Source organism: Gymnoscopelus braueri (assembly GCF_963280865.1).
Source record: "Gymnoscopelus braueri genome assembly, chromosome: 10".
Taxonomy (NCBI): domain Eukaryota; kingdom Metazoa; phylum Chordata; class Actinopteri; order Myctophiformes; family Myctophidae; genus Gymnoscopelus; species Gymnoscopelus braueri.
The window spans coordinates 30,171,462-30,198,185 of record NC_137611.1 but is presented as its reverse complement, the minus strand read 5'-3'; the positions used below and the strand labels follow the sequence as shown (position 1 = coordinate 30,198,185).

Below are 26,724 nucleotides of genomic sequence, written 5' to 3'. Positions count from 1 at the left end.
TGTTTTGTGCGATGCAATTGAAAAGTGGAATGACCCACCTACAGACAGAGCCAGATAGACAGACAGAGTGAGAGAAACAGACAGCTCAACCTATTGCCATTGACAGGAATCAAACTCTCAACCTTCGGACTCACAGAATGAGACACTACAAGTAGTGCTATAGCTTCATCCAGGCTGAAGTTGTCTGTTGAAGATCATACACTTTTGCCTTCTGTCATGAACCAAGCCCCTGTTTCACTAACACTAAGATCACTCGTTCACAAACCATTTACCAATAGAGAAATTGTATGTCTCCTCGAAACCGAAACCAGTGAAAGCAGCCGATCTACAAGCTCACAAAACGTTGCTATCTGAAAAGTTGTGAGATTGTAGATCGGATATTTTCACAATGAAGTACGTCATACATTGAAAAAACATACTCTCAAATAAGCATTTCATGTTATCTTTACCGTTTGCATATGTATTCATTGATACAGTCATGTTTTTTGCAATTCAACTTAAATGAGTCTGCATCAAGTGAGGCTTGAACCGGCAACCTTGCGGTCGTGAGGCACTCGCTTAAGGGAGAAGCCATTGGACCAACAGACAAGAACCTGTGAAAAAGGAGATCACACAGATGATACAGTTTCACGCAAATAGCTGAAAAATCCTGGGTTTAAGTGTTTTTCAAACTGCTCAAAATTGCAGACAATCTAAGGGCGGAGCTTACTGGTTAACGTGATACATGTGTTCCTCATGAGTCAAGGCACATGTGTAAGTAGGTTTAATGGCTGTCGGCCAAACGAGGCATGACTTTTGCCTGTTTAAAGTTTGCATTTAAAAAAAATCGCTATAGCGCCCCCCTTTGACCAATTGGAGTAAGATTGGTTTCAGTGATATTTGGAATGACCCTCAACATTACCGCAAAGTTTCAAAGAAATGTGAGTCTGCATGTATGTGTTAGGGGCAGATGAATAATTGTCATAAAACTGCAATATTCATTGGCTCATTAAAGCTTCATTTTTTCACTTATGGAAAATCTTTTGCATCAGTTTTTCGGCATAGGTTCAAAGTTCATGTGTAAAACGTTTCGTGCAGATTACTAAAAAATCCCAGGAGGAGATAGGTTTTAACTGTTTTTCATATTATTCAAAATGGTGGGAGATCTAAAGGTCAGAGGTCAAAAGTCAGAGTGTGAAAGTTGTTGATCATGAGTAGACGCATATGTATATTGAAGTTTCATGGCTGTAGGTCAAACAGGGCATGAGTTGTACCTGTTCAAAGTTGGCATTTTGCTATAGCGCCACCTTTTGACGAAAGATTGTGAGAATTATTTCTTGATAGTTTTTCATGACCATCTACCATATGGCCAAGTTTCGTAAAAAGCGTATGCACGGTTCAGCCAGAACTGCGAAAAGTGGCAGAAGAAAAAAGAGGGCAACATTAAAACAGGTCCAGAGCTGAGCTCTGGCCCCGTAAATATGACTAACTTTCCGTTGTTTTGTCGGCTCCGAGGACGCTATTGTTAAACGAGTTAGGGTTCGTTTCCAGAAGGAAGCGAACGCACAGATGTAAATCCCGATTAGCTGGTCACACACACACACACACACACACACACACACACACACACACACACACTCACACTCACACTCACACTCACACTCACACTCACACTCACACTCACACTCACACTCACTGACAGACGGACAGACGGACAGGGTGCAAAACATTGTCTCTGCCATGCCTTCGGCCTGTTATTATAATTATATAATAATTATCCCATAGTGCGTGATTTTCTCAACGTATTTAATTTCAAAGACCCCTATTAGATTTTTTTATTATTATTTTAATGTTACCAATTTTCATTGGTAACATATCACATTCCTTTTTACTTTTATCAGACATTACAAAACACAAACATGACTGAACGTGACCAAGAAAAACAACAACAACAACAACAACAACAACAACAACAACAACAACAACCACAACAATGAAAAGGAGAGAAAAAAAAGTTAGTACTTATTGCTATAGACTAGAGTGTTTGTTCAGTAACAGGATTCTCCATGTCTCTCCAGCTCTTTATTAAACAGAAAATGCAATTTCAGATCGGGATACCAATTTTATCCAATCAGGATTGAGAACTCAGCCAGGTTACAGATTAAACTGGAAAAAAAATTGGAACTGGAACACTATAAGAATTAAGCTGATAAATGGGTACTCTCTCCTGATTGGCTGAAATTGTGTCACCTACCTGAAAAATGATGTTCTGTTTAGACCTGGAGAGATGGGGGGAACCTGTTACTGAACAAAGACTCAATAGCAATGATTACCAGAGTTATCAGAATATAGTGCTTTAACCTTTTAACCAAAAACGTTTTGTTTTGACCAAAACATATCACTTACCCTACCTTTTAACTCTGAGAGTATACAAATGGAACCAAATGAAAGTCTGTTTGGTTCCTCACTATAAATAATTTAGCTGGAGACCTCCCTGGAACCTTCTCAAGGACCCCTGGGGTTCCCCTGACCCCATGTCGAGAACCAATGCCGTAGAGTCATTGAGATGAATTCTGTATGCCATCCACAGTGAGCTCTATTCCTGCTTAGCGACGGAGAACCCCCTTTCAGTGTGTTTATGCATGGATAATGTGTTGATGCACGGCCTGGGCCCTCAGTGTGTAGTACAATTTTACCTCTCTGCAAAGGGAACGTGAATACAATTGAAATTGTATTCACGTTTAGAACCAGTGCTGTAGAGAGACATATGCTGTATGCCATCCACAGTGTTAGAGCTGTATTCCTGCTTAACGAGAACCCCCTTTCAGTGTGTTTATGCGTGGACATTTTTGTACTGTTCCCCTCCTCATTTAGATTTGTTCTGTCTGTCTGTCTGTCTGTCTGTCTGTCTGTCTGTCTGTCTGTCTGTCTGTCTGTCTGTCTGTCTGTCTGTCTGTCTGTCTGTCTGTCTGTCTGTCCCTCTCTCACACTCTCACACTCTCTCATGTCTTTTTGACCAGTTGTATAGGCATATCAAGGTGGACTTATAACCACTTAAAATCTTCTTTTATCTTTTGACGTGGTTCTTATGAAAGAGCCTGAACAAGAGAGAGAGAGAGAATGGACATTATTATTCTCAGATTCATGCTTTTGTCTCACAGAAATCAGATGTGCCCTTTTTTTTTACATCGTTGACATGCTTCCCTGCTAAATGTCAGCTTTTGATTGCACCTGCTGCCTACTGTCCATAACGCATGCATGTACGCAGTCACACACGCATGCACGCAGTCACGCATGCACGCAGTCACGCATGCAGGCACGCAGTCACGCACGCAGGCAGGCAGGCACGCACGCATGCACCCACGCACAGTAAATGTATATCACAGAGCCAGACTTGGCTGTCCATCTGTCAACTAAATACCATTACTAAGAGGTAATTTAACAGTGGAAAAGTCTTACAGTAAGACCGTAAGCTCTTAATGCTTCAGCTGCAGGCTGCAGTACTCAGAGGGGTCAACATGTTGACCATAGTATGTCTGCTACAGCAAAATACATCAACAGTATGGCACATACACCATTACATAACTACTTTTTTCTTATTTTAGTGCAGTATTATTGAGAGTGGAATGTTTTGGGGTTCAATTTTTTTCTTTTCTTTTTTCCCTTTTTTTAACACCTTTTTTTAACACCATATGCCATATGTTTGTTTATTGACAAGTCAATATCCCCAAACACATTACAGCCTGTCATAAAGCTAGAAATGATAGAGCCAAGAAGCAAATCTGTGATTTCATTTGGAGACACTCTCAGGGTGGATCAGCTGCATGCTTTTTTCTTACTGAGTGACTCACCCCACCAGGGAACTGCTTTTGTTTCCTTTTTCTTTTCATTGTAGCGCTATAGTAAAGCCTGGTTCACACCAAAGAGGTTTGTAGATCTGCTATTATCGGAGGGCGACACCGTTGTACGACGGAGCATAAATTAAGCATTGGAACGTAAAATCACAGTGATCTAATAGGTCTAACATACTGTAGAAAATGTAACCAGAATATCTGACAGTAGTTCATCCCTATGGCTTTAAAGATGCTGTTAATTGTAAATAGGAATTGTTCTTAATAACCAGTCTAGTTGACTATAGGTTACATTTAAATGATGACCTTGAGTCTGGACTTGCTTGATTCTAGTTTTGAGAGAACTGCTATTGTAGAAAATCTGACTAAACCTGCTACCTACGGTACACAGTGAAAAGGGCCATGTCCACACACAGCAAGCATTATATGAGCGGAAGAGCGCTTTAGATATCATGTCGTCAACGTTTATTGACGCCCGCAATGTTGGAACATGTCAGCTGTTGCTGTGCTCGAACGTCATGTCATTTGCATTATTATCACAAATAGCCAACAGTATCTCATGGTTGTGGTAACGATTTAACATCAGGTCGTCAATGACTGGGTTGTCAGACAATGAGGATCAAATGAGCAGCGATCGTCTCCAAAAACGGAACTATTTCCCGCTTGAAGCACTCAGGGCGCTTCACCAAAAAACACTGGACGCCGAGCGGTGAAGCTCTGGCCCTGGGAAGAGGAGGACTGTACGCATACCATTGAAATGCATGGCAGACAGACAGACGGCCCCTAAAGCTGCAGTCCATAACATTATTTAGTGAAGAACATCTGTTTGGTAGACCATGCTACAGTAATGCAATACAGTTAACACAACTGTGGTGGTAGGAGGTGGTCTCTCTGCTCTTCTATTGAAACATTTACATCCTGTGGTCAGATAGGACCACTACTGGTTGACTAGCCCCTACGGAACCTCTCCCTCCGCTATGTAGCTCCGAGATGAGGTTCCTCGTTGTTTCCTGCCGTTTGCGGTCGACATTGTCGCACATTTTCCACTTTAAATGTTTCTTACCCCTTTCTGCACATCGTATCCAAAAAGCAAAGCATTTGCGCCACTCTCTCAGATGTTTTAAGTTCTAGCGGAACATAACAGCTTCCAACGAGTTGAAGAAAGTATTTAATTTGCCTCGGTTTTCATCCGGTTCCATAATATTTTGCATTAGAAGATGCAATTCAACATTTGACCAGTAGGGTAATCAGTAATGTTATCTCTACGGGCGCAACTCTTGCGCAATGTCTTAAATACATGTAACCGGATGAAAACCGAGGCAAATTAAAAAAAAAAATTTTCAACTCGTTGGAAGCTGTTATGTTCCGCTAGAACTTAAAACATCTGAGAGAGTGGCGCAAATGCTTTGCTTTTTGGATACGATGTGCAGAAAGGGGTAAGAAACATGTAAAGTGGAAAATGTGCGACAATGTCGACCGCAAACGGCAGGAAACAACGAGGAACCTCATCTCGGAGCTATACAGCGGAGGGAGAGGTTCCGTCGGAGCTACTGGTTGACCAGAGTTATTGCATAAAACATAAAATGGAAAATGTGAAGGTTTCAAGGTGGGTTTTCTTTACCGTGGCCGAGGCAGAATGTTTATATACTTCATTCCCCCCCCATTCGCTAACAAGCTAATACAGTTGTACTCCTTTAAGTCAGTACGTTCAACCTCTTGTCATTCTCATTCGCTACAAGCCAACTCACTCACGCCCTCATACCCACAGTGCAACTCTGGCAGTTCATTTAAGCAGCCTCTGTTCTCTGTTCATTCTACATGCTTAGCTGTCATTGCTGGTTGTACAGCTGTCAGTGTAAAAATTCCTCCACCTCCCCGGCCTCCTCCCTGTGGTATTTGGTTGTTGGTGGGATGGTTCTGTGGATGGTGTGGTGTTATGTGGTGGTGGTTGTGCATTAAGGGTTCAATGTTGTGTTTATGTAACTGTATTATGCTCTGCTCGGGGGGTTTGTGATTGAAGATCTTTGACATGTTTGCACAGGGAATCTTTAATATCACTTGAGCAGAGTCACACCGCCAAACTGAATGCAATATCATTGCATATATGGTAAATGGTTAATATGGTAATGGTTAATAAATGGTAAATGGTTAAATAATGGTTTGGTTATTTCTGAGCTGAAGTGTCTAAATGAAATGTTGAATTGTGTGTATTTATTAAAAAATGGGTTTAAGAATCAATAAGTGACAGTGTAAAGATTATGATGTGTGACTGTGATAAAGTATCTAGTGACATGTAGCATGTCCAATAATTTGTATGTTGCTTTTGACAGGGACATATGTGACACAAGTGACCGCCACAGATGCAGATGACCCCACGTATGGCAACAGTGCCCGCATCGTCTACAGTATTCTTCACGGGCAGCCCTACTTCTCTGTTGACTCCAAGACAGGTGAGACAAGGCCTGTAGAACCTTTGTGATTATTTTATACTTTGTTGTGCAAAGTATAAAATAGCTGTTCTACAAGCTCACAACATGCTTTACTTTTACTCTTTGTGACATAGCAACTATTCGGCCATTTCAAAATGCCAGCGTTTGGTGTATTGAGTGAGGAAACGGTGGCATCTCACCGTGTATTTCAAAAGTGTAACCATTTCCAGTTCCTCCCAGAAAGCATTTGAAAGGCCAATTTAATGAAGCAACTTGTGAACGCAATTCACCACTTACATTTGATGTGAGCCTGTATGTTCTTGAATCTCAGTCTCAATGCAAAGTGTCCTGTACCTGAAGCACAGCAAACAGCCATGCAACTTATTAAACCCATCTAAATGTCATCATTGACCATGGCAGGCACTTTACAGTATGTTCTCAAATTGTGAACCCTTCACTTGAACTAGAAGCATTTGGCATGGATAACATCGTGTGTATTCAGCTGTCATGCCAAATGCTTCTAGCTCAAGTGAAGTGGGACTGTTTTGACTAAAGACTGAGTTTGCTATTCTCTGCCAGGGGAGTGAGTTTGGCTGATTTCTTCTCCTTTGTAACACTCATTTTAATCAATTTATTTCACTGTCTGGTAAGGATTGGGCTTGTCTGGCCCAATGAAAACAATCATTATTTTGCAGACTTGTATCCCTTCCATCTCTCTTTCATGTCAGGATAGAAAAAAGTACCCAATCATATGGAAATGATTTGCAGTTAAATTTAGAAAGAAATCATTAACACCATAGCAGAGGACCGTATGTATGCTTTTGAGTTGGCGTAATGTCACTATTGAATAGTAATAAACAGCGGTAATTGCAGTCCGTTTTTCACTTTGAAATGTTTTTAGTGTCGGCTCTTGATGTGTCACCAAGATAAGGCGTAGACTTTAGCACATTTTTCAGGCGATACAAAGTCACATCGTGTCTCGAATGGCAACCTAGAGAGAAGATAAATATCATAGCCATGAAAGCATCCTGCCAGCTATGTAATTACTTCCTTTCTCAAATCCCATCGGAAAGAACAATGAATATAAGATGCAAACTAAGGCCACCTCAGAGTAATGATTTCATTACTGACACTTATTTGGATTTGACCATTGTTGATTTGATTTGATTGAGAGTTGTTTGTTTGCTCAAAGACGGCTAGGCCTTCCTCGAGCAATAATTATGGTGTGGACTCACTATATTAGCACTGGGATAGCATTATAATACATAAAGTCATTATGGGTCCATTCTCACATTCTGAGTTCAAATGACACAGAGGATATTACTTTGCTCCACAGCTGGTTTTAGAGGGGGCTCATTTCCCAAATTGCACAGTTGTCTTTGAAAAATGCACTCACAGTCTGCGGTGTCCTCATTTCTAGTTCTTTATGTTCTCTCTCTCTCTCTCTCTCTCTCTCTCTCTCTCTCTCTCTCTCTCTCTCTCTCTCTCTCTCTCTCTCTCTCTCGCACACACGCAAACACAAACAAACACAGGCAGTGAGAGGCACAATTGACCACAAGAGAGAGAGAGAGAGAAAGCATAAACTAGTGACTTTAGCTACCGACAGTACTTCCTCTCTAGGCTCACTGTCCGGTTTACTTGTGATGTTTGTCAGTCTGAGCACGTCTCTTAGAAACTACACTATCATTGTTATCATCAAGTCGATACAAAATAGTTAGAACTGTAGAGTCGCCGAATTATCTACAGAAGTTAAGGTCCTTACACACCGGGGCGATTTTTTCATGCGAATAATGTGTTTTTTTAAAACCTTATAAAGTCAATGCAAGCTTACATGGAGCGAAAAAGCGAAGCGAAAAAGCGTCTTTTAATTATTCGGAACGAGTCCGAATTTTGCGTATATTCGCATATTCGCCGGTGTGTAACCGCCTTTAAGCTTCAATCTAGGACTTATTTTAATGAATAAAATATAATTGTAACCAATATGTATGGTAGAGTATGTTAATATGATATAACTAGCTCAACTGCAGTGTTTGGAGGTGGTCTACTTTATCTTCCATTGACTCCAGTGTGGGGTAGGACACCAACTGGTTGACATTGTCAATACAGTTATTTGAAGCAGACGGCCATAGAGCTGCCATCTTAGTTGTAGTTCAGACATTGCTTTAATGACCTCACTCCATCAGAGGTAGTCAACATATAGCTTTAAAAGGCTATCAAGGCGGCGAAATTGCAGCATAGCAGTTTTGGCCATCTTTTGCCTCGATTTTGAACCGCTCAGCAAAAACAATGCTGTGTCTGTCCATAACTGTTGCACCAAAGCCTAGAAGACCTTTACACTAATTGATCAATAATTTTAACCCAGGATTACAAATCAAATCAAATCCATCTATATTTATAGAGCACATTTACAACAATCGCAACAACAAAGCCTACAAAGACCACTGTACTTATTGCTTCCCCTCTCCTGGTGTGTTGGTGGCTATCTTTACCTCACTCAATTTGCAATTATGCCTTTTCTGCCTTCAGTTGGATTGTAGCATCTCCTTGACCCCCACTGCTGATTCAGGGCTGATCAAACGCTCTGCCATGAAGGCAGAGGGTGGTGCACCAGGCCTGAGGGTGGTGCATCAGGCCTGATTAGGCACTACGGCCTGATTAGTGTTCAGAGGTGTCCCTTTCATAACATCCAGCCAAGAGCTCTAAAGTACTGGCCTAATGAATTCTATACTCTAAAATCCTGAGTGTTCATTTAACTCTGAGAGTGTATGAATCCTCTGACCATTTATTCTGATATACACCAGACAAGATTTGGCAATTATTCTCTTTTTTTTTTTTATCTCACCAGTGTGTAAATGCTGTTTTGAGTGTATGTATTTTATGGCTTTTGTGTGATGTCTGAAGGCAAAGTTTGAGATATATGATTACATGGTTTAGAGGGGAGAGTTTGGTTTTGACATGGATGTTTGGAGTTTATGAAGATGAGTGTGCATTTAAGTTTGAGTTTTCAGAAATAGAGCATAATTTCAAGAAATGTCTTCGCAATCAAGAACAACTATAATTGGCTGACTGTCACTGTCCGTGGTCCTGAATGATCAAAAAAGCCTTTTCCCTTTGGGCTATAGCAGTGGTTCTCAAACTTTTTAATTTCAATGACTCCCTTAACTGTGAGAGTGTACAAACCATATGTACACTCTCAGAGTTACAAATGGATAAATGAACACTGAGGATTTTGCCGCATACATCCACATGTCTTTCACTCTCTCTATTTTTCTGTCTCTCTCTCTCTCTCTCTCTCTCTCTCTCTCTCTCTCTCTCTCTCTCTCTCTCTCTCTCTCTCTCTCTTTCTGACATTCGCCAAATGTTAACAGATACCTGTTAAGCATACTGTAACTGTTGAGAGAATGCATATATAGCTATGGATGTATATTTTTTTAAATATTTGACTGAACATAATATTTATTCATAGACTGTACAGAGATCCAGTGCAGATCTAAGGCCATGTAGCTCAGTTTGGGATGTTTTATCTTGTATTTGTATTATCTTGGTTCTTGACTCTTTACTCTCACCTCATGCGTTTCATTCTCACTGCTGTGGCTGTTGTGACACCTGAATTTCCCTCTGGGGATCAATAAAGGTTTATCTTATTGCTTTCTTCCAACCTCTAATCCTCCCCCCTCTCTCTTTATCCATCTGCCTCTGACTCTCCCTCTCTTTCAACTTCTCTCTTTCGCTTTCTTTATTTATCAGGGCTTTTCTCTCTCTTTCAACCTCTTTCTCCTATCTACCTCTTTCAGCATGTCTTTCTCTCTCTCCCGCTGTCTTTCTCTCTCCTCTTCCCTCGTAGGAACTTCAAAGGTGACAAGTGTTTTGAAAAGTCGCACGTCATCGGTTTCAAGTCATCACTTTCTTCTTGTTCTGAAATGCTCTGCCCTCCCCTTTTGCCTTTCGCTCTGTTTCTCCTCTGCATTTGCACCTAGATCAGTGGTTCTCAACCTTTTCAGGCCGCGGCCCCCCCAACAAAAAACATATTTGAACTGGGGACCCCCCATCCTGACAAGCACTTGGGATGTATTAATGAGGCATTACATTTAGTTTGACTCGGTTCCACAGATAAATATTGTGAAAATAGACGATCTACAAGCTCACAACGCCTCGCTTTGCAAGGCGCTGTGAGCTTGTAGACGGGCTATTTTCACAAATTTAGCCTATTTCTTTCTTTCTATTATTTGACAATTTGGCAAATGTTTGACCAGTTTTTATAGTATAGTTTGCTTATTACTTTTGATACAGTAATATTCTTTTTCTTTTCTTTCTTTCTTTTTTTTTGTTATTAAAATGTATTTAATTGTCACTTCACTGTCATCTGGGGACCCCCCAAAAATCATGTGGGGACTCACAGGTTGAGAACCACTGACCCAGATGAATAATTTTGCTTCCCTTTTTATTGTCTTTTCTCCTATTTATAATATTTTCATCTCAGTCTCATCCTCCGTGTTTCTCACTTTCTTCTACCGCCCCTTATCCTCTTCACATTTCCTTTCCCCTCTCTTGCCTCCTTCCCTCTATTCTCTCCCTCCCTTACCACCTCCACTTTCACCCTCTCCTCCTCATCGCCTCCTCTCCACATGGACCTTTCTCTTTTCCTTCTCTGCGCCTCCTCTCTCCGCCAGGTGTGATCCGAACGGCGCTGCCCAACATGGACCGTGAGGTGAGGGAGGTGTACCAGGTGCTGTTGCAGGCCAAGGACATGGGGGGTCAGCTAGGAGGTCTCGCAGGGACCACCACCATCAACATCACCCTGAGCGATGTCAACGACAACCCACCACGCTTCGCCAAAAGTGAGTAATTTTTAAGGCTCTTTGATAAGGATAATACAGTATAGATTTTAGTCTTTATTGAAGGGGGGTGAAACCCTAGGCTGATTTTGAAGTTAGTTTTCCAGATGAGGTTAAAAACTATGTCAGGCTGCATAAAACTGACCTTGTAGTACACCTTGATGTAAGCACCACCACAGCTGCAACTTATACAATTAATAATCTAGGTGTATTTGACTTGGTGTGTGTGTGTGTGTGTGTGTGTGTGTGTGTGTGTGTGTGTGTGTGTGTGTGTGTGTGTGTGTGTGTGTGTGTGTGTGTGTGTGTGTGTGTGTGTGAATGTGTGTGAGTGTGAGTGTGTGTGTGTGTGTGTGTGTGTGTGTGTGTGTGTGTGTGTGTGTGTGTGTGTGTGTGTGTGTGTGTGTGTGTGAATGTGTGTGTGATGTATCCCTCAAACATTATGAAACTGTTGTGCATCAAACTGATGGAGCATCCCCGAAACATTTTGCATTGCCTGTTACTCTTTGGTTTTACTGCAAGGGAATTTCAATACGACCAATGCAAAAGAGAGATAGCTGTATTGTGAGGCATGAAAGTCCTTACGGAAAACCTTGTTGGCAGAAATACTGTAAAAATAATACACCCTGATAAGTTACACATCTATGGCTATCACTGACACCCAGTCTGATAATACTGCAGCTTTAAACCCTCACTGTCTTCTCTTCCACATTATGGTAACTCTATTATTTTCTTTCTTTCTTTCTTTCTTTCTTTCTTTCTTTCTTTCTTTCTTTCTTTCTTTCTTTCTTTCTTTCTTTCTTTCTTTCTTTCTTTCTTTCTCTTTATTATACTGTCTCTCTTAACCTTTCTACAAGTTGTGAGCTTATAGATCTATTTTTGGCTAATGTTCCCCCAAGAATGTGATGCTGAAAATTACCCAAAAGATCTATAAGCTCTGTATGTAGAGATTTGGTGTCAATGGGTATTAGTTGGGGAATGTAGTCTTTTTGATCCCCGCTAGGATGGGACATAACAGCCGAAGGCGAGGGATTATGTTTTCACTCCCTTGAAATTTTGCACGCACATTCATAGTAGGCCAAGACAAAACTTCTGGCCCAAACCTTTCAAATCAGCCTCATTGTGGCTCTGTAACAGGTTGATTCACGTGTTGCCCTATAACTCTTGAACTGTAGGTGGAACAGTTCACAAATCTGTACACAATTATCTCCTGAAGTCGTGTTATCAGCATGTATCAGTCTGATTTTTTTAATTCCATTCCAATTGGTTGCTATTGGAATGGAATGGATTACAAGTTTGTGTGAGGGCGGCTCTTTTGCAAAAAATGCCACAAATTTTTATCACATTTAGGACCTCTAAACAATGCAGAGCCAAAAGCGATTACACTTTCACCCATAGGGGCTCCACACGTTACAAATGTCACTGTGAGTTGCCGAAACATGATTTGTTTCATAATATTAGGCACAAATGGTCTTTTGAGTCATGTGATAATGATCATCAACCATACTTGCCTTCATAATTTTTTTACTCGCACACAAAAAAAGAAAATGCTATGTTTCATGAACACAACATCCATACCCAAATTTGAATTGCATGTTGAGGGCCTCTAAAGAGCGCACCTCACAGCATGAACTTCCGCCATAGGGGCCATCACAAATGCGAACAATTGCACCATCTGTCATACAAACTCACTACCGCGCAGCTTCCTTGTGTACTGACGGTTGCACCCGCTCCGAGGAGCACACTTTTCTAGTTTTTCCTCCTTTTTATTGTTGTGGGGTGTTTTATTCAAGAACTCTCCCATTTGCCTCTCTCTCTATTTCAGGTATTTTCCACCTGCGGGTTCCAGAAACAGCGTTGGTGGGTTCTGCAGTCGGCCGTATACGAGCCCACGATCTGGACGCTGGGAAGAACGCAGAGGTGGAATATTCTATCGTTCCGGGAGATGAGGGGAATATGTTTGACGTGACCTCTAATGGTTATAGTCAGGAGGGTGTCATCGTCTTGAAAAAGGTACTGTGTGCATTTCAAAATTGTCAAAACATCCAAAACAAACACACTACATGCAGCACATGGAGGTCCTTGGCCTGTTGGGTTATCCTAATGCATTTAGTGCAGTCGCACATACAATATCCACCTTCTTGCTAGTTGACAGTAATAGGGACACCATCATCCAATCCATAAAATATTCGCTCACAGTGTCTCTATTTGAGCGAGTGTTGCTCCACCCCCCAAAAAAAATTATTTGTTGATTTCTGCTTGATGCGTTGCACCTGTTCCTTGAATAAAGCTATTTTGATTGTCAGAAGTTTTATTAAGAGTGACAAAAAAAATATGTTCAAATGGCATAATACAGTAGTGGACGGAAAACACAGTAGCTTCTCTAGCTGCACCATCTTTGCTCCTGACGTATGGTACTTCATATTTGTAGCCTATTTCAGGATTGTTCAAATCGGCGTCAAACGGTATAATGAGACCCTTACGTAATATTTATAGCCTATTTCAGCATAGTTCAAACCGGCCGCCATCAAACGGTACAGTGAGGCCCTCGTTACTTCATATTTATATTTCAGGATGGTTCAAACCGTCAAACAGTATAGTGAAACTGAAGAAAGAGTTACTTGGTCACTTAAAAAAAAAACTACTCAGATAAAGCACTGGAGCACTCATAAGGTCTGGACATTTATTTCATTACAGGGGTGACCCCTGTATGTTTTATTCCATTACAGGGGTGACTGCTGACCCCCGTAATGCAATAAAACGTACAGGCCTAATGAATGCTGCAGTACGTTACGTGGGTCGTCTTTTTTGAAGTGCCCAAGTAACAATTTGTTCATATTATATTGTTGAGCACCGGAGCCCTTCTGCTCAAAAGTTGGCTGAAACGCGTTGGCCTTCCCTTTGTGAGTATAGTGAGACTGTCCTAGTGATTGCTTCTACTGAAGGAAGGGATCTCACATTTAAGGGAGATCTGTCTATGCACACTGTGTTTGTGCATGCATTTGTAATTGCGTATGGAGGAAATATGTGCGTCCATGTGCGTGCGTATAGCTGTGTGTGTGTGTGTGTGTGTGTGTGTGTGTGTGTGTGTGTGTGTGTGTGTGTGTGTGTGTGTGTGTGTGTGTGTGTGTGTGTGTGTGTGTGTGTGTGTGTGTGTGTGTGAGAGTGTGTGCGTGCGTGCCACATTGTAGCTTCAAAAAGCGGAGACATTTGTTTTCTGTCCTCTCTCATTAGTTATTCATAGGATAATTTGATTAACTATGGATTCAGGCTATGTCACAATGCCATGGCCGACATTACATAATGAGGACACGATTTCTTCGGCAGATCGGTGCCCGTCTGCATTGAGTGTAACAGTGGTGCTTTGGAAAGCGTTGACCTCCTCTGTGTTTGGTTTGATTTCTCTCTCCTTCTGCCATGGGCACTCATCATTGTGAATGCAATGCATTTAACACATTGTTGCTGTTGGGCAGAAACCTTGTATATCCACATTTCCATATTTCATATTTCATGGATGTAAATGAATGCCCTACTTTGTCGTACGAGAGTGTCATACAGAACTTTATAAATATTAAACCGATGAAAAGTATTAACAAGAACTTGTGGCCTGGACCGCTGGCGTAGCGTATCTCCCTTTGTTGCATGTCACCCCCATCTCTCTCCCCATTTCCTGTCAGCCTATTATCCTATCCTATCAATAAAGGCATAAAAGCCAAAAAAAAACAACAACAAGAGCTTGTGACAAAATAATAACTACATTGGATCCATTGGAGCACAGGTTATTTTTTTCCATTTTCCTGAAAAGTAACAGTTTTGGAGATACAAGGTTTCCAGCCAATGGCGACAATATAAAAAGATGGCTTCACAGCCAAACCTGTTTTGCAAGAGGAGGTGGTATAACGCAACACTGTTTTAATATGCAATATGTTCAATACATCTAAGCCTTCCGTGTTGTTAAGCTCAATAACACCTTTGAAACGTGCTGCAGATCATGCAAGAATTTGGAATTGTTTCTGCTTGGCTATACAGTAGGAGACAGCTGGAGGTTTTTACATAACTCCACTGTATGAGTACACTGTATAAGTGTTTGTGTTTTGTTTGCATATTATGTTTGTGTGTATACAAAGTGTCAGGTGTCTGTGTGTGTTATATTATATTATTATAGAAGGTGTTTGAGGAGTGCTATGTGCAATTATCTACTGTATATGTGTGTATCTGCCTCTTTGTGTGTGTGTGTGTGTGTGTGTGTGTGTGTGTGTGTGTGTGTGTGTGTGTGTGTGTGTGTGTGTGTGTGTGTGTGTGTGTGTGTGTGTGTGTGTGTGTGTGTGTGGCGTGTGTGTGTGCGTGCGTGTGTGTGTGTGTTGTATGCGCATGTGCCTGTGTGCGTCCTTGCGTGTGTGTATAGGCTAGTTGTAGGCAGACCGGTAGTCAGGCTTGTTATATCAATCGTTCATAACCTGATTCCCTGGGGGGATTTGCTTTTCACGGCTCACGGTCACGCCGTTGAAAAGCTTGACTGCCTGGTGGAGTAGCTGCTGCTTAGCCTACTGCCCTTACTTAGTCTTGTGGATGCCATGTGGTCGCATCTGGAACAGTCTGTGCATGGTTGGGGTGGCTCGGATCTTTGATTATCCCACAGGCTTTGCTGACACAACAGCTACCGTGTATGTCCTGCATGGAGGAAAGCTCATATCTGATGCTGAGAGCAGTGCAGTTGAGAGCAGTGCAGTTCCCATACGAATGGGAGTGAGCACAGGTCATCTGGTGGTGCAAAGAACACAAACAAATTGTATGACGAGAACTGTTCTTTACAGAGCTGCTTCGGCTCCGAATATGCTCCCCATAAATGTTAGACACACCAGAAGTAGATTTTCTTTTAAAAAGTTACTTAACCCATTAAAACCGGGAAAGAATCTGGGTCTTTGATTTTAGCTATATACTGTATATGAGTGTATGTTTCACAAGCTCATAACATGTCACATCATGCAGCACTATGAGCTTGTAGATCTGCTATTTTGGAAAAATCATAAACATTTTTGCAAATCTTTGAATATATATATATATTTTTTTTAACTCAAATCTTCTGGGGGTCCAAAATATTTTCAGATGGGGGTCCGTGGCCAAATACATATGATTTTTGGTGGTCCTTGACATGAGAAGGTTTGAGCACCACTGATATAGCAACATACTAAAGTTTTTTTCAGAAAACTGTTAGGATTTAGAAGACATTTGTAGAATCGGCCTCAGGTCTTAATGAGTTAAACATAAATTGATGAGTCCGACTCCCATATACTGTAGATGTAATTGTGTGTTTCACTATTTCTGTTCCTCATTTTATTTGTTTGTGTATTTTGTGAATACTCTGTATTTGTGATTTAATTGGTTATTGTTGTCTCTGTTTTATATTCAGAGTGACTTCACTTATTTTGATGATTACTATATTTTGTCTGTTTTTCCTTTTTTGTTTTAGTTATATAGCACAATCTTAACTATATTGTCTGTTTTTATTGTATAATTGTTTTGGGGACCCCAGGATGACTAGTAACCACTTGGTGGATGCTAATGGGGATCCTAATAAAGAATAAAGAATACAAGGCACGTACTGTACAGTAGGACCGTGGGTCCCAACTCCGTGGGTCTCAACTGCTTCAGCCACCGGAGGTGAAAGAGGTGTTGCTGTGCCATCTGCACCACGTGGCCGGTGTGTTTTTCCCTGGTGAGGTTCTCAGTGATGTGAATGCTGAGGAACTTGAAGTCACAGAGCTTCTCCACTGTAGGTGGGTGCATGCTCTGCTCTTTCCGGCCTCCTGTTGTTCACAAACAGCTCCTTGGTCTTGTTGATGTTGAGAGACAGGTTGTTGTCCTGACTCCATTGTGTCAGGTTGTTTACGTCACTCCTGGAGTCTGTCTCATCGTCGTGCGTGCGTGCGTGTGTGCGTGCGTGTGTATATGTATGTGTATATCTCCCACAGAGATGGAATAATTGTTTTGTTTATTTACATTTATCGACAAAATGTATCCTTCCTGAATGGCTCAGATCAATCCACTATTTACAAAATGATAATTGACACAATCCGCCAGTGTTGAATGGCCAAACATGCTGTAATCGCACCAATACATGATTCATTTGTTAAATAAATGAATGATAATAACAATTGAGAACCATATACTGCCTCAGATAATCTGTGAAATTAATACTGACTATCTGTGACTTAATTTCCCTTGAATCAGAATCAGAATCAGAATCAGTTTTATTGTCACATCACAGGTTTACAAGGTCAAAAAGTGTGCGTTTTTGTACATCGTTCCCATCGCAACGTTAATTTCCTTGACATGACATGTTGCCAACAGACATCATTCTTTCTGTCTAAAAGAAGCGTAGCCTGAAAAGTTTTCTGGCAAGAAAGTACAGCTGCTTTGTCCGCTGATAACAAGAAGAGAGACAGCGTTGACAGCCTCTGTGACCCTCACATATCACTCTGCTTGATATGCTGTGATGTGCGCACGCGTGTACGTGTGTGCGTGCGTGTGTGTGTGTGTGTGTGTGTGACTGTGTTTGTGTACGTGTGCCTGTGCATGCACTTACAGTATGTGTGTTTGACAAGATGAGGTGATATATTGCTCTAGACAAAGCCTTTTTACAGCATTTAAGTTTGTGGAGCCCTCTCCCTAACTCGCTCTCTATTCTCAGAAGTGCCGTTGTCCGAGATCTACTCCCGTTAAAAGCTTTGCAACGAGCCAAGAGTGGGTCTCTCTCTGTGAAAATGGACACCAGGGAGGAGTGTGTGAGGTTGTTTGGGGTTTGGAATTTAGGAAAAAGGGAAACATGGCCTCCTTTTTTTGCTTTGATGTCTCAACCCTGACTCCCTCCTCCTGGTCTTTCTACTTCTCTCTGTTTTCAACTCTATAAATTGCCTTGCCCCCCCCCCCCTCTCTCTCTCTCTCTCTCTCTCTCTCTCTCTCTCTCTCTCTCTCTCTCTCTCTCTCTCTCTCTCTCTCTCTCTCTCTCTCTCTCTCTCTCTCTCTCTCTCTCTCTCTCTCTCTCTCTCTCTCTCTCTCTCTCGCCACCCCCTCAACCATTAAATAGCACAGATCTTCCATCAGCAAGGTGTAATAAAGTGTAAAGGTATAGAGCATCTGGGATCCCTGTCAAACAGCTGACAGAGCAAAATGAATGTGTGTGTGTGTGTGTGTGTGTGTGTGTGTGTGTGTGTGTGTGTGTGTGTGTGTGTGTGTGTGTGTGTGTGTGTGTGTGTGTGTGTGTGTGTGTGTGTGTGTGTGTGTGTGTGAGTAAGACAGGTTGTGGCTTTATGGATGCAACCATGTGTGTGAGGGTTTGTGTGTACAAATGTGCTAGTCAGTGTATTGTGTGCATTCATGCATGTGAATGTGTACAGCATACAGTACGTGCACGTTGGTGTGCATGTGCACAAACTGTGTATTGTGTGCATGTGCTTGCACGTGTGTGTGTGTGTGTGTGTGTGTGTGTGTGTGTGTGTGTGTGTGTGTGTGTGTGTGTGTGTGTGTGTGTGTGTGTGTGTGTGTGTGTGTGTGTGTGTGCGCGCGCGTGCGAGCGCACACACACACACAATTGCGCACATTTGAGTGGTAATTTTGAGAATCATCTCCTCAAATTGCTGCCAGAGGTTCAATCGCAGGGAGTGGTGGATGATTGGGCTCACTTACTGCTACTGTGTGTGTGTGTGTGTGTGTGTGTGTGCGCGCGTGCACACTTCTTTTTGTGTGTGTGTGCGTGCATGCGTGTGTGTGCGCGCACACTTGTTTGTGTTTGTGTGTGTGTGTGTGTGTGTGAGATTGGGATCACTTACTGCTTGGCACATCTGCGAGCAGAGTGGCGCATTACCTTCCCCATCACACAGTGCAGCAGGGCAGATGTACTGTTATTGATTGCACCTCACAAGCAGAGCGTTTGCTAAGCCACATTTACCTTGTACAGTAAAGTCCTCAGTGTACTCTCTGAGTTACCAATGGATACATGAACACTGAGGTTTTCACTGTGCGGTCTCCAATTATTGTTTTTTTCTCTCTACATTAATAGGTGTACAGTCACCTGTAGTTAGTCACTACTCCGTTTCTTTCTTTTTTCTTGTCTTTACATTCAAATATAAACGTCTTCATTTGATTGATTGATTTGATAGTTTTGTTGGTGTTAATATAAACGCCCGTCTGCGTGCCAAACTCATTAATGACTCTTCGTTTGATATTGCTGTTATTACGCTATTATCGCTTTGGATCAAATCTTCTCTAGGGGAATACTATCTCGGACACCATATGGAGTAGCTGCGGTATCAATACAAACGAGATCAAAGAAGCGGCACAACGCTGACAAAACCTACGCCAATTTGCTTTAGCAGTCACTGTTCACGGTAAATGCATCTGCTGTGTTATGAAATGTAAAAGAATAACAGTTGAGCTCATCAAAAGCGTGACAGGCTGTCTCAACATTTTGAAGGAGCAATGGGAAGAAATAATGAGCTGCAGAGGCCCGCAGCCGTACTGTAAACTATACTTCTGATCCAGTTTTGATGTGGAGCTCGATTTCCGTTTACAAATGTATTGGGATTTTGTCTTCAACTTGATGTCAAGGCTGTTAACTCCAAGGGCAAATACAGCTGCTTCTCCTACTTGATGCACTGCACACTGTTTTAGATACTGTAGGTAAGGTATACTAGTAGACTATTTGCAATAGGTACTGGCTGTTTGGATACTGTCTTAAATAGATAATGTAGGTTCAGGTTAAAATCTATAAGGAGGCAGCCGTAACCAGTGATGGAAAAAGTACTTAGCAGTAGCAACTCATTTTTTACTTGCAGATCTACAAGCTCATAGGTTGTATATCTGCTATTTTTGAATAGCCAAAGTATAAAATGACACAGATGCTTTCCTGGTTTTTATGGCTTAAGAAGAACTACTGTAATGTAACCTACTGTACTATACCTGTTTGTTTGTTTAATCTAACTATCTAACTATTGACAGATAGACAAGATGGCTGGAAAATGTTGCATATTTCAGGCCTCAAATTAACAGATAATGGCAGTAGTTCATTTTCAGACACAAACTCTTCTCATCAGCACTTAAAGGGTTTTCTCTGCATTAGAGATTATCATAAGGTTGAATACAGACAAAGGACATGGGAAATGTAGGACATACGTAAGTGAAAAATAGCCTGCACTATATTATTCATAGCACACTAGCACAGTAGAAAGGGAAATGCTTTGGCCAGTGACAAATCACTATGATGTTTGCAGAGCAGGGAACCGAGGCCTCTCCATGCACGTGCACTGGAATTCCTGACACTTATAATTTATCGATGGAAAGCATGAGCGGATGAAATGTATCCAGCTATCTTTCATATATATAGAAATTACATGTATGCACACCTTGAAAAATTACCCCGGGATCAAGCCGTGGATGAAAGGCTTGAGGTTTCTCTCATCCGTATAATCCCACATCAAAATAGTTTTTTAAAGACGGGATAAATATGCACGCTTTTCTCTCCTCTCCTCTATTTACAACATAAAGGAGATCTTCTCTCCCTCCCTTTATCTGCTCAGGACTCTCTCCCTCCCTTTCACCCCTGACAGTGCACCCATCTTTCAAATAGGCTTAAGGGAAGGTATGATATTCATATAAACTGTCTTTTATTTTACCCTGACTAACGAAAACAGAATTTCTGTTTCCCCTTAAAATCATACTGTGTAAAATTCATTTTATTAGTCTTTTTGGGGACACTTCTTGTAGCTTCATTGTTATTATACCGTTTGTCTATACAGAATTACCACTCAAAAAGTGCGTTGCCTGCAGGCGTCTGTCGTGTTTACTTCAGAGCTTAGCTCGACGGAAGAACGTATGACCGTAAGCTCCGCAAGAGTGTTTGTGAACCCGAAACGCAGAACACGTATCCAGGCCCTCAGCCCCATGGCTGTACGTTTCCCCCGTCTCCGTCCGACCATAAATCTACCTTTAGAATGCTGAGTGGGAGACAGCGTAGGGGAGACAAACTTTATGAAGGCTTAGGGGGAGACAGCGTAGGGAAGACAAACTATATGAAGGCTGAGTGGGAGACAGTGTAGGGGAGACAAACTATATAAAGGCTGAGTGGCAGACAGTGTAGGGGAGACAAACTATATGTAGGCTGAGAGGGGGACAGTGTAGGGGAGACAAACTATATGAAGGCTGAAAGGGAGACAGAGTAGGGGAGACAAATTATATGAAGGCTGAGGGGGAGACAGTGTAGGGGAGACAAACTATGTGAAGGCTGAGGGGGAGACAGTGTAGGGGAGACACATTATATGAAGGCTGAGGGGGAGACAGTGTAGGGGAGACAAACTATGTGAAGGCTGAGGGGGAGACACTGTAGGGGATACAAACTATATGAAGGCTGAGAGGGAGACAGTGTAGGGGAGACAAAATATGTGAAGGCTGAGGGGGAGACAGTGTAGGGGAGACAAACTATATGAAGGCTGAGAGGGAGACAGTGTAGGGGAGACAAATTATATGAAGGCTGAGAGGGAGACGGCGTGGGGGGAGACAAACTATATGAAGGCTGAGGGGGAGACAGTGTAGAGGAGACAAATTATATGAAGGCTGAGAGGGAGACGACGTGGGGGAGACAAATTATATGAAGGCTGAGCGGGAGACAGTGTAGGGGAGACAAACTATATGAAGGCGGGGGAGACAGTGTAGGGGAGACAAACTATATGAAGGCGGGGGAGACAGTGTAGGGGAGACAAACTATATGAAGGCTGTGGGGGAGACAAACAATATGAAGGCTCAGGGGAAGACGGGGTACAGTATGAGAGCATGCAGAAGGTGGTTTTCAATAGGTAATGCTACTTATTTACTACATCACCAACGCTGCATGTGCAGTATATTCCTCAGGGAAATAACACCGTAAAGTGCTGCAGTTTAATATAGTTTTCTCTTCAAATGAAAAGACAAATGGAACCAGACAATTCTAAATACACTGGGAACCGACTGGCCTCCTGCCCACAGTGTATCAACCTTCATTACATTCATGTTTGTGAAAAACACTTACGCTTTTCCTTTGAATCCTCCTTCATGCCTTCCTGAGGGACAAGGATTCTCTCACAAAGTCTGAGATATCCTCTACTGTACTTCTTCTGTTCTGTACTCTGTTTCAATGGGAGTTTGCTGTATTAGCTCAAACGCAATCTGGGAACCCATCTGCAAAAAAAGTCAAAATTCATACATTCTGTGATACAGACATTTATACAGAAAAAAGAAATGACAAAGTCATAATATACCCGCTTGCGGCAGGCTATTTTTGCCCCAATCTGCAGTACAAAATGTAAAAGTTGTCATTAAAATAAAATCTCAGCCATTCGAATGCAACAAAAATAACTCCACAGAGGTTCATTGGTTGGCTACCAATATAAAGTGTGTGTGTGTGTGTGTGTGTGTGTGTGTGTGTGTGTGTGTGTGTGTGTGTGTGTGTGTGTGTGTGTGTGTGTGTGTGTGTGTGTGTGTGTGTGTGTGTGTGTGTGTGTGTGTGTGTGTGTACAATATCAATGGTAGTGAAAATAATTGATCTACAATCTCACAGATCTGCTATTTTCACCAGCTGATATAGTTACTTCATAATGTAGCCTACCCTTACCCAAGTCAAAACTACAGTGTTTCACTTAGAAATGTATGAACAACAAAAATGAAGACACACACACACACACACACACACCCAGGAGGACTGGTTGATAGTGTTGTATGCATTGTTCCTGGACAAAAGACCGGTGGTGACCAGTTAGTATTCATTTATGTATGAAAGAAAGAAACTATTTTCACAATAAACGAAGTGAGTCCATAGAATACAGGTAGCGTAAGGGCAGTCATGTTAAAAACATCAACAGTGGTGGAAAAAGTACTGTAATGTTTTACTTAAGTAAAAGTATCAATACTGCAATGTAACCCTAACCCTTTATAAAAGTGAAGCTCACAACTTGTCTTTTGATTTCACTGTTTGAAACAGCTAGGCTTGTAATGCATAACTGCAAGTTTGCCCTTTTCACTACTGGCTTACATGAAAGAAAAACCCAAATGGGTCCATTTGGTTTCATTAATGTCTTTTGTAAATGAAGTATTCAATAAAACGTCATAATAAAAAATAGCAGATCTACAAGCTCACAAGGCGGCGATGCGTTGTGAGCTTGTAGATCTGTTTTTTTCTGATGAAATGCAGCTGATTTTAGCGTCATACCTTACATGAAAAATGTTGCTACAGTAACCTTGGTTGTAGTGTGTATTCATTCATTTGTAAACAGGGCAGTCATGTTAAAAACAGCATGGGAAAAGTACTCGTACTAGTGTTGGCATGTATACTAATTACAAGCGACCTTGTTTTCTGTGAAGTTGCTTGTAAATGTAGGTAGTTGCTTGTTATTTGTTATTATTTTGTTGTGAGCTTGTAGATCGGCTATTGCCAAGTCGTCTATTATCAAATAGCCGATGCATATAGGTTTGAAGTGCTCATGTAGCCTAATAGTCACTTAAGTCTTTGGGCTTGTTTTCATTGACCTGGTTGCTTATTTTTCTCTCAAAATCTGGCAACCGTGTCATTGTTTACACCAACGAAGAAGAAAATGGCGGAAGTGATCCTCTTTTCCAAGGGCCGTGTGAAAGACAGTATTATGTTGAGAAAATATAAAGTCATTACAGCACCATAACATGGTTAATAAATTTTATTTTGGGATGTACAATACATGAAAATTACGAGAGTAATAACGCGAATTGCGTCGATAACTAATGGGGAGCGGACATTAGCGCGCTTGGCTAAAAACAGTTAGTTAGTAACATCATACAAGCTAACTATTAGCCAAATTCGGCTAGCGGTCGGAGGACTGCATAGTCCCATAGCTTGGGAAGACGAGGCCGCCCGTTCAGAGTATGGGAAAGTATCCCATTGGCTTAAACGACAGCCAATGACGCAAATCTGTCGAACAAATCTGTCGAATGCAAATGAATCTGTCGAATGCAAATTTGTCGAATGATGAGTCATAGGTCTGCCTCTTCATAGACCCGCAGCTTTCGCTAAGCGGGTAAAAAGGCAGAGCAACAAAGCAACAGGTTACAAGTTATTTTCAATGGAGGACAACAACATGAGCCTACAAACTGACACCCGACACTTCCCGAGCATCATGCTCTGAGGAAGGCTCATAGCCGAAACGCGTAAGCGTTCATTTATTGGTGTGTGCCAATAAAAAAAGTGGAAATGTGAGTACTTTGTCCTCCATTTATTTGAAATTTTGGATGTGCTACCCCTTTGGGATTTTTTTAATTCCTACTTTTGATGTATACTGGATTTTGGGTCTAGCACTCCACTGAGAAAACCCATTGTTGATGCGCAACCTCTTTTTCTTATTAAATACATCCCCTTTGCACCATGCGCCTTGCTTTGCACCAAGAAACCCCACTGTATAACAAACTAAATTTGGAGCTGAACACACACCCGAAAAATGTGCGCCCTGCGCCATATAGATTGTCTAAATATGGCCCTTAGACTTCTAAACCCTCAAGAATTTGAGGTTGTATTCCCTTTTTTTCGTTCAACTGCTATACTCCTCTCTAAGAGCACCTAAGGTATTAGGTATTCCCCATGCACTCCAGTTTCCCCTTTGTCTTCATAGTCTATCTTACTTAGTGGGTGCATTTGTTCTTTGTGTCATCTGGTAATCCCCTCTCTCAACACTTCTTGCATTTGTTTAAGTTGCTTTCATACATCTTTCCATTCATCGCACCATGCCATGGTGTGAGCACTGAGCAGTCAATTTATTAAATCCCTCTTCCCTCTTTTTCTGCCAAACACCTGTCTCCTTTCACCTCTCTGTATTTTAACCACATCTCTGTCCCCAACTGCCCTTAGCAAGAAGTCTGGGTGTTGGTTCAAAGAAGAACACTCAATATGATCCAGGGAGAGCCTTCACTCACGTCTCTCCTTCGCATCTCTTTCAAGCCCCTTAGATTCTATGAGTTACCATGAGATCGAGACAGAAACAATATGCACTGGAAAGTATACAAGTGTCAGATATAAAAAAACATACTCATATTGTTGTTTAATTGTGGTTAACCCATTAAGACCTGGGGCCGATTCTACGAATGTCTTCAGAACAGTTTTCTGAAAAAAACGTATGTTGCGATATCAGTGGTTCTCAAACTTTTTCATGTCGGGCCAAATTATATGCATTTGGCCGCCGACTCCCATCTCAAAATATTTAATTCCAGGGACCCCAGAGGCAAAGATTTGAGTTAAAAACGCTTAAAAATATATATATATTCAAAGATGTTAAAAAATGTAATGAACAGCCAACTAATGTGCTATGTATATAGCAAAAATGTAAAATGACACAGATACTTTCACGGTTTTCATGGGTTAAAATGAGAATACGCTTTCTGCCTTTTCATCATCCTTTCCTTCATCTCCAGACTGACTGCTGAGAGTGGCTCTGTGCTCACTCAGGTGATGATGGTAGTGACCTCCTGCGTTGCAAGAGGATTTATTGCCTGTAATGGGTTCAGGGGGATAAAGATAAGCAGTCGGACACAATACGATTATAGTCGAGCGATCTGTGAATCTGTAGAGTGGACCGCTTTCTGTATGCAGGGGTGCTAAATGTTCCCAAAAGATTACATAGATCAGTGGGCCCCCAAATATACCAATACCATTTTAATGATAATATAACAAAATAATAATTATAAAAACTGATACCAGTAAATAAGTAGTTAACCCATTAAGACCTGAGGCCGATTCTTACTAATGTCTTCTAAATCCCAACAGTTTTCTGAAAAACGTATGTTTCTATATCAGTGGTTCTCAAACCTTTTCATGTCAAGGACCCCCAAAATGATATGTATTTGGCCGCTGACCCCCATCTCAAAATATTTTGTTCCAGGGACCCCCAGAAGCAAAGATTTGAGTTAAAAATGTTCGCTTTAAAAGAATATAAATATATTAATTTGCACACATTGTCTCGATTTTTCAAAAATAGCAGATCTACAAGCTCATAGCGCGGCACTCGGTGCCGAATGGCTGTCTTGTTAAGTGGTCAGGTGGGTGGGCCGCGAACTCTTTCAATATATTCAAGTGGGCCCTGATCCAGAAAAGGTTGAGAACCACTGAAATAGCTTATACCAGGTCCGTCCAGCGCAATACGTTCAGCGCTCAAAACTCGGGTTGTAAGTGTTGATCAAAATTATGAAGCAAGATTCTGCTATTGCATTGCCTATTTCTCGCTTCAAATGTTTTCAAAAACATTCTTAAGTGTTCCGTTTAGCTGCAAAATGACATTGTGTCTTTGTTTACAAGGCCGCCATGCGCCAACAGTCTGCTATCCAGAAATAACAAACTGAATGTCGTGATTGACCAATCAGAATCGAGCATTCAACCAAGCCGTGTAATAAACAATAGCTTACGTTAAGTTGTAGAACCTTTACATCTGACAGATATTCAGCTGAACAGAATCTTAAAAATAACACTTGGGTTAGGGTTGAAATAAAACAGACCATGTGAAACAACAGACGTGCTTGCAGGGTTGTGAATCATTACAAATCTTATTACCTGAGCCCACATCATAACATGTTGCTACTGCCACCTGCTCCTTG

At 41.5% G+C, this 26,724-nt stretch overlaps 1 protein-coding gene across 1 annotated transcript in view; it reads left to right on the top strand.

Annotated features, from left to right (window-relative positions):
* cdh12a (cadherin 12a) overlaps positions 1-26,724 on the top strand; it is a gene marked incomplete at both ends in the record, with an annotated part of 74,845 nt that overhangs the window by 24,962 nt on the left and 23,159 nt on the right. The window contains 3 exons of the mRNA XM_080439839.1: positions 6,161-6,280; positions 10,930-11,097; positions 12,917-13,104. Of these exons, the coding sequence (XP_080295965.1) occupies positions 6,161-6,280; positions 10,930-11,097; positions 12,917-13,104 (476 nt within the window). The remainder of the gene's footprint in view (positions 1-6,160; positions 6,281-10,929; positions 11,098-12,916; positions 13,105-26,724) is intronic.